The sequence below is a fragment of the Fulmarus glacialis genome, unplaced genomic scaffold, assembly GCF_000690835.1.
Source record: "Fulmarus glacialis isolate BGI_N327 unplaced genomic scaffold, ASM69083v1 scaffold14749, whole genome shotgun sequence".
Lineage (NCBI taxonomy): Eukaryota > Metazoa > Chordata > Aves > Procellariiformes > Procellariidae > Fulmarus > Fulmarus glacialis.
In genome coordinates this window covers 1-14,427 of record NW_009231509.1, presented here as the reverse complement: position 1 = coordinate 14,427, position 14,427 = coordinate 1, and the positions used below count along the sequence as shown (strand labels likewise).

The window sequence follows — 14,427 nt, the reverse complement described above, 5'->3', positions numbered from 1 at the left end:
CACTGTTACTATTACTGTTCTATTTTGTTTATTTCAATTATTAAACTGTTTTATCTCAACCCGGGAGTTTTCCTACTTGGGCCCTCCCGATTCTCTCCCCCATCCCACCGGAGGGGGGGTGAGTGAGCGGCTCGTGGGGTTAAACCACGACAGTCACGTATTGCCTCCCTCTCTATGTTGGGGTACAACTTGAAAGGCCTCCATGCTGAAGCCTAGCCTATATTTGACTCTTACAAACTTCCTCCTAAAAAAGCACATTTTCTGATACTGAAGAGTAACATCTGGATAGGCAAAGAGGTTCATACTTTTGCTCAAAATGCCTGGCATGGGCTGTGTATTTGAAAGACATGCCAAATTCTTGAAGCATTTAGCCCGTTATATGAAAAGACACCAGCTGAATAAAAATATATACAACCAGATTTGGGCACAGGCTTCAAGCTTCTCCCAAACTTGATGGTGCTTGGATTTAGAGCTGTGGTTTGGAATATATTTAGCTGTTGCAAAATAAACAAGTAGTAATAGGATGGCAAAGAACCTTATAGAAATAGTTATTTTTGTTCAGACATGGCCCTAGGGTGTTAACAATTTTATAAAGATTGTTTTATAAAAATTGAGATCATTCTTGGAAATGCTGGCTACAGAAAATGACCTTTTGTTGTTTTTGTATTGTATTTTTTTTGTGATGCTATTGTTGCTATGGAGGTGATAGCCAGTCCCTGGTAATGGCTCTCTTCATTTGTATGAATGTCTTACACAGTGTGGGAGTAATGAACCAGAATGAAGGGGAGGGAGGAAAACCTTAGGAGGAAAAAAAATTAAAAGAACAGAGGGAAACAGTGGCTGCTGTCACTATTGCAAAAGCCACAGGAGACTGGGCCATTTCCATAGAAGAATTAGGAAAAAATGAGGAGGACTGGAGTTCAAGTGTTGCCCTGGCTTATTTCCCCACAGAATACTACTGACTTCAGTGGGATTGCAAAGGACCTGAACCAGTACACAATTCATCCCCAGACTGGAGTCTAGAGAGAGCAGGCTTGTTTACACTTCTGCACATATGGTCTCTTTTATCAAAGTATCATTCTACTGTGTGTTCAAACATTGACTACCACAGAAATGTAGGCAGTCTCAGAGACTAGTGATGAATTATCTGAAGCTAAGTGTCCCTCCTCTCTAAGTACCTCTAGGCAATCATTTAAGTTCACTCCAAAGTCAATAGAGTAGCAGATATTTCCAGACAACAACTTAGCTTGCCCTAATGTAGTGTCTCAAACACATGTAATGCCTCACTGTATGGAGGTGCTACTTGGTGGTACTTCAGTCCAGAGATGGAAAGAAGCTGATGAAAGTGCGGTCTATGAAATACTCTAGAAAGGAACCTCATAATGAAGGGTGGAGCCAGCCACTTGGAAGACTTTAAAGACAATGACAATATTTTACATAAATTTCCTTATTCTTTTAGAAAAAAGTGGCGGTATTCGGCTTTATTATGAAGATTTGACAGGTGTATCCCCATAATTTTGTCCTCTATTCTCCTTTTTTCTTATATAGCTTTTACCCATAAAATGTCTTTTATGACTACTTAGTTTCAGGGCCTTCCAAGAACCCTGCTTGAAAACAGAAACTCAGATCATCTGTACCCTCTGTTTTCTGAAAGTCATGTTTCTTCACTTGATTAGTTTTCATTTTTATAACCATGTTGCTACAAACTGAAGGCATCCAACAACTCTTCAGAGTGAACACCAAGGGAATTTAGTCTGTGCTACAAATTTCCCGTTCAATTGCACAGTGCTCAATTAAGTTGTGCTGTAATGCAGCTGACCTCAGGGCACAGCCCCAGGGGGCTGTGATAACCATTGGGAGGTCTAATTTTGGAAACAGCTTTACATAACAAGACAACCTGGGTTGCTGGGGCTGGCTGGCTAGGGAAATGGGCAGATACTCCTTTAAAGGTCTATTCCGTTACCACAGTGGGACTAATTCTAGGTGGAGAAGGGCTGGAATGACGGAGGTTGGCAACAAAAGGGAAAAACAGGAAAGAACACAAAATTAAATTTTCTTAAACTGACATTCCCACACACCATCCCATGCCAAGATTGTTGGCTGGTGGTAGCAACCATGAGCATGACACCGACCATCAATCTTTGACAATTGGAAGATATTATAAAAACCTACTTGAGCTTAATAAAAATGTGACCGCCTGGATGAGTTGGATGCAAGGTTTCTATGTGATTGTGGGCAACACCCCTCAAGCTTTCTATGGCACCGTAAATTTTATTTCAAATAAAATAATCACTGAAAAAGATGGGATGGCCCTGTGGTTGAGGTTCTGGCATGAGACATCAAGGGTATGGATTTAATTGCTGGCATTGACATAAACTTTGTGTATATTTTTGGGCAAATCACTTAAGCTCTAGCTTTTTCACTTCCACAGTTATAAAATGTCATAATTCTTCCTTTTTCCCACCTTTAGGCTGTCTTTCCATTTAAATTGTAAACTTTTCTGAACAAAGACTCTCTCTTATTATGTGCACATGTGGCACCTTGCACAATCCTGGTACTCTGCTCTTAGTTGGGACATTTGGACATATTTATGTTTGTATTATCACACAAATGTGTAATTATTGCTGCTTACTGAGGTTGGTTAAAGTTAGTGGGAGAAAGTGGAAACAGAGGTATATGAAATAAGAACTCTGCTTTCTTTCAAATCTGCCACATACTTCACATAAAGTCTGCAAACATACTTTGAATTGAATTAAATTTGCTTATTTGGGGTTCTTTGTTTTGGTTTGTTTGTTTGTTTTTTAAAGTGGCAAATCTTCAGGAGAAACAAAGCCCCAGCGAAGAAATGGTGCACCCATGTAAAAGTAACTTGCCATCATTTCATGTGACATCAAAGGCCTTTTTACAGTGTAAATAATAGATCCTGGAAGGGCACTCCAAAATTTCTTTTACCTTCAGTTTGAGAGAATGATACCTATTCCTGTTAAAAGCAATGAATACTTGCAGGAGAACAAGCAAGGTTGGTCTGTCCTATGAACATTGGAATAGCCACATCCTATGAGTGAACTTCTATCTCGCGAGTGGGCATTTTCTCCTGGTAACAGATTCAGAAAGGTGATATTTCTGTCACCACCAGAGCTATGGTTAATTAGAGGTCAGTTAAAAGAAGTTATGTTATAGGCTCCAGATGTTTTCTGGCTTCTGATATCTTGATATGATTGGCAGGCAGGGAGATGGTAATTGCATTTTGCTCTAGAAAGTGAATAGTTAAGACCAGCCCTGAGAAGGGCTTTCTGCAAAACAAATGACCAAAAAGGTGACACAACCAAGAAGTAAAATTTGAGATGGATAAATATGGTTTTAAAATGTTATAACTCTCACATTGCCAGTCTTTCCTGGGACTGCAGTGGAATGGCCCAGGAGTCAGAGTATAAGTAACAAACTCACCAAGTTGCAGTCTCCTGCGCTGTGTACTCGATGCGTGGCAAAGGGTCTCCTCTGTAACGAAGAAAGCAAATAATGCATGTGTCTAAAGCAGGTTTCAAGTTCAGTTTCCAAGTATTATTTTCTTTGCCTGCAGCATGAATATTTGCTGTAATGAAGATAGAAACAGCAAAATAGTACATAATTAACAACTTCTTTGTCTTGGTACTCTCTAACGTGTGCATTTTCTCTTCTGTTCCAGTGCGGGGAGGAAACAGAGGGATATGGTAAGAAAGGGAGCCATGTTCTTCTTTACAGAAAAAAAAAAGAGGCCTTCAGGCTTACCCTTACCTGAAGGCAATCTATCAACCAAAATGCAGTGTGTGCCTGGAGGGTCCATCCCTGGAGGATGTGACCAGCACAGTATCATCACAGAGAAGGATTCATAAACTCATCAGCGGAGAGCTGCTCAGGCATACATTGCATGGCTATCACTAACTTCTCTGATGGGCGGTCTTCTCTTCCTCACCGTTGCCTCTTCAGTAGCTCTGGGTCAGTTCACTGTGTGCTTTTATACTGTTTTGTGCTGCACTAGCTGTGATATATGGTGGTGGTGAGAAAACTGTACTCAAAAAGAAGTCTCTCAAGACATGGGAGATTTCACCAGTTCTTGGACACCACAAGGCTGATAATCCACAACCAGTTCTACCTATACATCTGATTGACTCTGTCAGACAGCAGTGTGATTCTGGCAGAAACATTTTCACTCACCCACACGAGACCTGAGAAGTTTTTAGGTAGCTAATATACATGGCTAGAGACATTTTGTCAAACAAACAACAAAAATAGTAAATTGCTTTTCTTTGTCAAAAATATGTTCCTAAACATTGTTCCATATAGTTCCTTGAAAAAGATTAGCCTCAGCTCAGGAGCTAGTCCTAAAAGGAACCGCAAAATTGGAATGTGAGAGCCATATGGAGAAATCACCTCTGCTAAGACAAAATGCAGTGCTGAAGGAGATGTGAATGCAATTCTAAGATTTTTATTTTAAGGTATATTTGCTGTGTTGTGGGAAAAGTCTATTTCATATGGAGTAAAAGCTTCTGTGGCTGAATTCTGTTTTCTAAAAGATAGCCCCATTGATACATTGACAAAACATTAAGTCTCCAGTATTTCTTGCACACAAAGACGTCTGAAAGCGCATGTGAACTGCTGAAGTCTCTCTTCAGCAGCCTTGTACTTACGCTCTGTAATTAAAGGCAAGGTCAGCAAAGAATGCCCTCCGTTTCTTATACTCCAGGTCGGCATATCCCTGAGTTAGAAAATAATGCAAAAAAAGTTTTACATTAAGAGACATTTGTGGGCATAAATAAATTTGCTGACATTCAGAATAACTAGGCCTCAGATAGGTTGTTTTCTCTAAGGCAATGAATCTTAATACTTATGAGCAGGGTAAGCCAAAGCCTGCATTCAGTTATATCCATGACATTTTGATGAAAATTTGGGGCCAGAAAGGAGAGTAACATCGCTTGGTGGGATGGTTTTGGAGTTGTTCATAAATACTACATCACAAACCATTACACTTACAGTCAAATTTAAATGCAAATCACATTAAAAATGGAATTGAAATAGGGGTGTCACTTCTGCTGGGGAAGAGCTGAATCTCTGAATCATTTCTTTCCTGCAAGCATGAAGGTTGCAATATAGGACTGTGAGGGACATGACGGTACCACCTCGCCAGAGAAAGTACACTGCGCCTGCACAGTACCCTGCGTTTCGGGAGAAGAAGGGGTCCTCACTGGCTAGAAATCATTAGAGCCACCACTGAATCTGTAGAAATTACAGGCTTTCAGCTCAATCCCCCCTTGCCCATTTATTACTGTGTTACGATAAAGACGGATTCAGTGGTATCTGTTTAAAGGGGCAGTTTACTTATTAAATACCGGAGTTTTCTTTTTCCTCCCTCGGTGTTTACTAGAAGTTGAGCTTCAAGCAGGCTTCTCCAGCTATTAAATATGAATAGAGATGTGAAATCAAATTCCTTTGAATTTTACATCATTCATAATAGGAATAAAATCTGCAGTCTGGCACTGTGTTACTAATATAACTCATAAAGCAGCGTTGATCAGCATCACTGTACAAATATTTATTATTCTAAAATATTCAGAATTTACTGGAACCACTTTGCATACTACAAGCCAAATTTTTCCCTTAGGTTTATTCACATAATTTTCAGTGTAGCAATAATACCAGTAACACTGCAGTTAATGAGTATTGTGTGCGTGAATCTGAGGAAAGAACTGGATCCTGAAAGCATGTTTATTTTTGTCATGTGTTACGGATAATGTGTTCATTCAGATGCCACCCTTGCTTGTCAGTGGCTGTAACAAGTCAAGGCAAAACACGTGGAAAAGCCATCGGGCCAGATTAGCATTGATGTTGTGACCTCTCAGCTTTGTCCTTGCTGTTCTCAGGGCTCTGTACCCACCCTCCGAGCAGTAGGAGCCTCCCCAGGGGACTGCTACAGCCAGTGTCAGGGTGCCCCAGAGACTGGTGTCACAGTGTCATTGGTTTGCTTGTCTGGCCATTAAAGAGACAGTAAAGAACAGAGTGAAGCTCTTGAGATGGACAGCCCAAATTGCCTATTTGCTAGTAAATGTATATGCAAAATCTCTGCTGAGCCACCTGTACATCAGTGTATTTGGTACTTTCCTCCAACCCGTCCATTTTTGAGCCGTGCTTAGCAGCACAGTAAATGAGCCCACGTTGTGCTCCCTCCTGCCACAGACAAATGATTTTCAGTGCCTGAGCTAACTTGTTTCAAGGTAGTTTAGGTATTTCTACATTGCACCGCATTCTGCAGTGTAGATTTATACCCACTCGATACTTCGGTAGCTCTGCACCATTGGTGCTTTCTCTCATCCTCTTCAGTGCTCATACCTGCTATTTGGCAAAGTAGGTGGGGAACTTAGTCCAATTCAAAGAATTCCCAACGTGCATTCATTTATCTTGTGAGAAACAGCCTCAGAGCTAGCTCAGGAAAATGACAAATACTTGGATTGCTTCTATCAGAAAGACGTGAGGAAGAACGAAAGATGTCCTGATTAAGGAGGATATGAAGTTCTCCTAGAGCATTATAGTTTAATAAGTGATTCTCAAAAATAGAAGTTAGTCTTGGAAAGTTTTTCTGTACCACACAGAACTGTACATAGCTAACAAAACTAACATTGTGTAGGTTAATAAAAGGGTCTAAATAGAATTCAGACATTTAGAAAAGGGAATGACAAAATCTTGTTGATTCTGTTGACTTGCATCTAAATCTTCCTTGCATTTTTCAGTGCAAAGTCTGTGCTTTTTTTCCTTTTCATGCATCACTTCTGTGTGATGTTTGGCAGAACACTTCACAACAGTTCTGTGACCTATTTGTCAATCAGCAAATGGCCCTTTGGAGTCCCTTATTTGTCTGTACCTAACTCATATCTCATCTGTACGAAAGTTGGAAAACTTCGACGAGAAACGAGTGTTTCTTTTTTTGTTCCCAGTACTTTGCCTTACTATTATCATCACTAGAGCAGGACTCTACAGTGCATTTTTCCTCTTCCTTCTCTTAGAGTTTCTGCTTATGGCAAGGCTAAGAGTACACACACAAAACTGTTATGAGTAAAGCCCTTTTTGCGGCCCACTCATAACTAAGACCTACTGCCCGAATCCAAGGGAAAGCCCATCACAAACATTCTAACAATATTTTGCAAAGTAGTATCAATAAATACTGCCAAAATCCTGGCTCCAAAGACCTTGTGAAAAGTCAGATGTAAATTAGGATTATAATCTTTCCAACTTGCTTCCTATTTAAACTTAGATGCTTACCTCAACTGAAATCACTAGACCTTTTGAGCTTCTCCAGTCACATTTAAATCTCTGTTCAGGTATTATATCCATTAATCAGTGCTGCCATGTATTTATCTTACTTTCTGTCTAGATGATTTTTGCAAGTTTAAGCATAATACTCCCCTCTGTGGGATCTGAGGATCTGGTATTTATTAGTGACTAGCTCTTTGCTGCTTGTCCTCATTACCATCTTCTGTATATCTGCACTTGAATGAGATTCCTGGCATATGCAAAATTAAAAATACAGATATGGAATATCTGAAAGGTCAAAATATAGAAAACACAAAAAGCAGAAGGCTGGGGAATTTGACTGATATGTGGACCGCTAGTACAAAGTGGACATATTTCAAATATATCAGGGGTGAAATAATAAACAAGAGGAGTTTTTAAACTAAATGGTGAAATATAAACTCATGCTAAAGAATATGTTGAATAGAAATTACTTCAACATGTGTCTAATGTTAATCATACACACCTTGATGAATCAGGACCCATAAGCTTTTCTCATTATTAAGTTATCCATTCTATAGTCCCTAATTCCACTGAAGATCAGCCTTTATTTGATCCTTCATTTTTTCTGTCCTTTCATGAGTATTTTTTTACTCCTGAAATTTTCCTTCCTACAGAGAGTTTCTTTTTTAAAAATAAAATAACAGTGATGTCAAACTTACAGGGTGACCATGGTCCAAACTGGGATCATACTTAGTCATCAGATGGTGACACTTGTCCAGATCTTGGATTCTTCTGGGGAACCAGGGCACTGGAAAGAAAGCAGCAAGAGTTAAATGAAATAGGATCAAGTAATTTTTAAAAGACACAGAAAATAAAAATTTTGCTGAAGATTACAAGCTTTCTTTTCATCAATATCTAAGAATATTCATATCTACGTGTCAGTAGTTGAATTTGTTTGCCAACCAAACTGGCAAACTGAATGAAAAATGAACTGAAACTAACTTGCAATGATAATCTCTCAGTTTTAATTAGTAGAAACAATTTTTAAAAGCAAAATCATTTCCTTTTAGGCCAAATGAGACATTCTGTTTGACACAGCAAAACAAATTTATTTCTACATTTTGGATTTAAGAAAATATTTTGATCATGTCTAAAAAGTAGTCTTAAATTTTCATACCTTTAAAAGTGAAACCAATATTTTAACAGGAAAACATGAAATTTCTAGAAACAAAACAGGCCAAGAAGTATTTTGACTTCAAGTTTTTTCCTTCTGGCTCTTTTTTTTTTTTTTCCCAATGAAATTATTCTATCATGAGCTGAATTTCCAAACAGTTTCCTTCCCTTGAAGTGGGGACCTTTTCTGGGGAAAAGAGGTTGTAGAGAAGTGGTTGTCGGTCTCTTCTCCCAAGTGACAAGTAATAGGACGAGAGGAAATGGCCTCAAGTTGCACCAGGGGAGGTTTAGATCGGATATTAGGAAAAACTTCTTCACCAAAAGGGTTGTCAAGCATTGTAAGAGGCTGCCCAGCGAAGAGGTTGAGTCACCATCCCTGGAGGTATTTAAAAGATGCATAGACGTGGTGCTTAGGGACATGGTTTACTGGTGGATTTGGCAGTGCTAGGTTAATGGTTGGACTTGAGGATCTCAAAGGTCTTTTCCAACCTAAACGATTCTATGATTCTATGACTAAAATAAAAATAAAGTGTGCTTATTTTAATTTAAGTGCCAGCATTTGTAACCAATGAATTAAAAAAATACTGAAAAAAGACAAAGTTGATACTGCTTTCTGAGGTCAGACTGATGCTGTGATCAGACTTAGTGTGTTACGGTTCAGAAAAGGTCCATTTGGGGTCACCTTAATTTCATACTTGACAAGAGACCAGGCATCTCTGTACTGAATGGCAAATTTTGCTTTAGCCCTATTATATCCAGGCACAGCCAGTTCACAAAGGTACAAGGCTACAAATACACACAGATGTTGGGAAATTCCAGTTCTTTCATGCAGACATGGCCAATTCTGTGACAAGAAGGGAGAAATACTAGTGTGACAGATGTCTTACATCACCCCAGAATTTTTTTGCTGAGCCTTTGTCTTTGGCTGTACCAATGGTTCTGCATGCAAGATGTCTATCCTGCCATTTATGGCCATATCTCCTCAAAACCTGTACCTGATCATAAGTCTTCCAGTGTACGTCCCCATACACATCTTGCCTATCCCTCACTGAGTCCTGGGAGAGGGCAGACAGGCTAAAGGAGAGGTGAGAAAGGACCATGGCAGAACTCTTGGCCAATAAAACAGGCATAGTGCTGACAGATGCCGGTTTGGCTGCATCTGTCTCTGCTTCATGGAAGCAGAGATAACCACTGCTTTTCTCAACTGAGTACCAAATTAATTTGGGTTAAAGCCACTATGGGCAGGGTATTGCCCATCACTGTCCTTCAGCATACTGCCTGGAAGGCCTGTCTGGCTCACCTAAAAACTCCGAAGAAAAGAATAAAAAGTCCATGTGGGAAATAGATTAATCCAGGAGCTGGAGCTTAGGTGATGGGGTATCCAGAATATACATATTTGCATCTTCCCAGTAAAATAATTGCTGACCAGTAAGTATATTTATACAACTTAGATATCTCCTAGTTACCAATATGCTCTCACAGGCATCTGCAAACCCCACTAGAAAGTGAAGCTGCAGCTAGCCTCTTTCAATAAGATGCACTGTCACTTTCAATTAGATATACCAGCAAAATGGGCCACTAGCCAACCTTAGACCTAGGGGCTAGGTGAGCTGAAAGTCCTCTGACACTTTAGTACTCCTGAATTCACCAAAACCATGAAGAGCTTTAAGTCCAAAACCTCCAAATCCCCAGTTCTTGCTGGTGCCTACACCTAAGGTGTCTCTATGGGCCACAAATACCAGCTCTCTGATCCTTTCATCTTGAAATCAAATGAACTGATTAGGGCAGTTGAATTCTGGGGTCTGAAACACCCAGAAAAGACTCTTTACAAACTAAGGAGTGCTGTGTGTAAGTCTGAGCTAACGTAGAAAGACTCTGGCCATTTGCATGCCAAGTATATTAATTCTAGCATCATTAAATCCAAAATAAGCCTGATTACTTTTATGACTACTGTTCAAAACCATAAGAAAAAGGAAAATGTGAAGAAAATTTTGTCCCTAATGGTCCTCTGCTTTAACGATAAACACACCCTCTTTTAACAGTCCCTTGTTTTTATCGTAGATCCCAGTCCCAGCACACCTGAAACTAACTGCTACTTCTAAGCACAAACCTCTCAAGTCCCAAGGAAATCCTAAAGAAATGCTTCTTCGGCTCCAAAACCCTCTTTGGCTCTCCAGTTTCCCTGATGACAGAGATACCCTTTTGATATCCCTAAGTCCCTGAGAACAGCTTGGCATGGACTGCCTCTCATCACTAGCCTGAAGGTGAATTTCAAGCAACACCCAAAGCTGTCCAGACAGGACTGTATTAGCTAAAAGGGCCCTGGGGATTTCTGCCTGGCCTTGTCAAGTGTGGGAAACCTCATGGCAATTCTGTATTCAGAGGAGTCAACCTATGAGCTGGACTCTCAGCCTTCTCATCTATCAGGGGCACTTCTGGCATCCTGAAGATTATATTAAATGTCTCCAGCAGCTTGTTGTACTCACCGATCCCCTACCCGCCTGTAAACAGGAAAAATACCAGCATATCTCTGGCAAACTCACTTTCCATCCTGATGACTGGTAGGAATGGGGACTCAAATACAGCCCAGGCAGTGGAGTAGCCACTTGCAGCACTTTACCAGGTGAAATACTGTTCCTAAAGTGCAACCTTTGAAGCTGCAGAACCTCCAAACAAGCTTTCCAGGTGCCTGGGAAAATGCCTGATGCTCTGTTACTCCAGAACAGGGGGTCTGTTCTCTATGAAAAGCTCATCCCCTGGTTCTCCCAGCCTACCCTGCAGGCTTTCTGCTGACCCTCTCTCCCTCTTGCACTCTGGAAGCTTCTTCAAGCTGGTTGCATTTAGCTTTTTTCAGTGAAGGACCAATCTACCTACAGACAATATTACTGGACCCAGATGGCAGTGGACACCATAAACAGGCAGCTACTGCTTCTTTAACAAAACCGACACAATACACTACAAGCAAATGAAATATTCAGACCCTCTGCCGTATCATTGCATTCCCATCAAGTGTTTGTGTTCGCCTCAGAGCCGTCAGTTCTCTGCACAGCTCTCAGCGCACAATCTTCCTGTCACTGAGGAGTTTCTCCTCAGCTTCTTGTTTTGCTGCTCTACCCTTCTTATCTCCCTTTTTGCTGGAACACTTTTCTCACCTTAGTTCCAGTGGCTATGATGAAGTGCCTCCCTTTCCACACTAGTGGGAATGGTCCCAATTCAGGGAAAACCGTCATGCAGTGAAGAAAAATAAATTCCCACTCACCTGCTTTCCAGACTAATTAAGTCACTATTATGAAGCTAATGCTAAAAAAGTTACTCCGAAACCAAACAAAACAGCGCTAACAGATGCATACATTTCTTACCTTTGTCTTCTCTGTTAGTTTTCACATCCTCTGCTACTCTCTTTAAGGAGGTGATAAGGATACTAACATCAGCACTGTGAACTTCACATTCAACAAAAATGTCAAGATCATCAGCAGAGTTCTTGGGCTTTTTGGCTCGTCTGGTTTCCAAGTGATGGATCTGAGTTTCAAACATCTGCAAGATCCAGATGTTCATATGATGAAGCTTCTCCAAAGACTGAAAATCCAGGTAAGTTTAGATACACTTTTACAATGTCTTTAAAAGATGATTAAAAGAGGTCTTAACAAGAAGTGCATGCTAGGCAATGAAGCCTTATAATGTCCAGTTTAGAAGGAGCTAAAATACAGGTGGAGCTAAAGATTAAACACTGTAGAATTAGGTAGAGATAGATGGAGATGAAAGATGAGATGCTGTTGGCTGTAGCATTTCATCTGTGCAGAAATAACAAATGAGTGGCTGGGCAACTCTTAAGACCCTGGCAGAATGAAAGCAAATCTATTGATGTACAATAACACCATAATCATTAAATAATTGCAAACGATTAAAAATAAGTAACGAATATAATACTTTTCTTTTGAGTCATTCATTTTCACAGATGAGAGTGAGCACCTGGTAGGGATACTTCAAGTGCCCAGAATATATAATGCCTGTATGGTTTACAGCTCTTGTATTCTCTGTATCTCCTGCCAAATATGCAGAGAAAATTCATTGGCTTCTAACACCCCCACAATCTGAGTGCTTGAAATGCTGGCCTGTTGTTCAGTCATGGCTGGCCACCACAACTCCTAGAAAGAAATAATAGATTGGTATCTGCTCTAAACAGGCCTTACATAAAATGATGATTCTTCTAAATGACTGTGTCCAGTTACTCCCTCCCTCCAGAGCACTCTCCTTCACCTGGAGAGGCCAGCCAACCTCTCTGAGCAGCTGTAGCAAAACAGGGACGGTAAGAAAGGGGGAAGCAGGTGGAGGCATGAGTCAGGCAGGCAGCAGGAGAAGGGCGAGAGAGGGGGACATGCAAAGTGGGAGAGGTGAAGGCAACATGGACAGAAGAAAGGGTTCAGTGGAGGAAGGGAATGGTGAGGTCTGTACCTCAAAGACTTTGGCTGCCTTAGAGAGCTCAATCTTTCTCACGTTGCAGAGGGTGAGGGTCAGGATGAGAGTGGCTCTGCCATCTTCCCTGTTGGAGTCCAGACTGACTTGCCTGTTCAATGGCTCGATGCCATGCATCTCCTTCTCCTTGCTGACCTCTTCCTTTTGGCCTGAGATCCCCACCAAGTCAGTCTTCATTGGGAGATGGGAGAGTGGATTACAATTGCCAGATGTTGAGTGGAAACTGCCTGAGGATGTGAGTGCTTCCCCCAGAGCAATGGCCAGGGGATGTGGTGGGACTGGAGATGCAGTCCGTATATGTGGGTGGTGAGATCAGAGCTGCCAGACAGCAGCGAAGCAAGCTGGTTGCTACTGTGTTAGGTGTAGGGACATTTATGTTGGCCATGCCAGACACATCAAGGGAAACCGCCTGCGTAGGATATGCGCAAGAGCCCAAGATAACCCTCCTCCTCTGGGTAACTTCAAAGCACGGCCCTCCTGCTCTCTTTGAAGGTGTCTGCAAGCCCTTTCACCCTGGACCTGGACTCCTTTGAGGAGAGGCAATTAGCCTGAGCTTCATTTACATCTCCCAGTCGGGACTGCCCTGCACAATGTCTGAGACTGCCATTCCTCCCCACCCTCTCTTACCTTACTGGGGCCCTCTCTGCATTGACCATGCCCTCAAAAGGAACCAAGGACCATTCCCCCAAACCCTAGTCCAATCCAGGTGGTGTCCCCTCTGCACAGACAGAATTGTGGGAGTGCCAGGGAGACCTGAGCCAGAGCCAAAGCCAAATTTCATTGCCTACTTCTAAGCTTTTCCTGCCCACAGGATCTGACCTGTTCTACCCTAGCCCTACAAGAGCTGAGTGCTGCCTCCAGGCTAAGTTCCTCTATTGAAACTTGTTTCTGTCATGATTTTATCTCCAGTGAAATAGACTGTCAAAAAGCCCAGGGTCACATCTTTCTCACAGCTGGCAGGGCAAACTCAGGGGGGATTCAGCTCTGCTCCTGTCAGGGCATGGCATCCCTTGACATCTACAGACATGTTTCTGGGTATGAGCACCCATATCTTCACATCCCAAGTTACAGTGTGCTGGAACCCCTGTGCAAGTCATCTTGCAGGCCCACAGAGAAGACCACCTCTCTGTCCTCCCTTTGCAGATGGAGCCATTTCTGATGTGCCTCTTAGCTGATCCTGGCTGTGTCACACACCCCAGTGCTATATTGCTCTTGCCTCCTCCCTGACCAAGGAAGATAAAGACAGTGCAACCAAATTTTTTTCTCCAGAGACCATGAGAGCACCACGTTTCCCCTTGGCCCAAGACAAGAGCACTGGGAAGGTCTCGATTTCCCCATCTATTGCCTGGCTGAGACAGAAAACCGAAGGTGAATTTTGGAGCACCGTGCCCAGGTGGCAGGTCTCAGCATCGCGAGGAACATCGGCTCATCCAGACCTCGGGCACTGCAGGCTTTGCAAAGTGTGGTAAGTGCCAGCCCGGGAAGAGGTGTCCCCGCGGCCGTGCCCAGCCCGGGCCC

General features: G+C 41.9%; 1 protein-coding gene across 1 annotated transcript in view; it reads right to left on the bottom strand.

Annotated features, from left to right (window-relative positions):
• LOC104069913 (tyrosine 3-monooxygenase-like) overlaps positions 1–13,086 on the bottom strand; it is a 32,416-nt gene extending 19,330 nt beyond the window's left edge. The window contains exons 1-5 of the mRNA XM_009584608.1: positions 12,889–13,086; positions 11,796–11,970; positions 7,983–8,071; positions 4,668–4,735; positions 3,448–3,498 (exon numbers count right to left, since the gene is read on the bottom strand). Of these exons, the coding sequence (XP_009582903.1) occupies positions 3,448–3,498; positions 4,668–4,735; positions 7,983–8,071; positions 11,796–11,970; positions 12,889–13,086 (581 nt within the window). The remainder of the gene's footprint in view (positions 1–3,447; positions 3,499–4,667; positions 4,736–7,982; positions 8,072–11,795; positions 11,971–12,888) is intronic.
• Between the last annotated feature and the right edge of the window lie 1,341 nt (positions 13,087–14,427).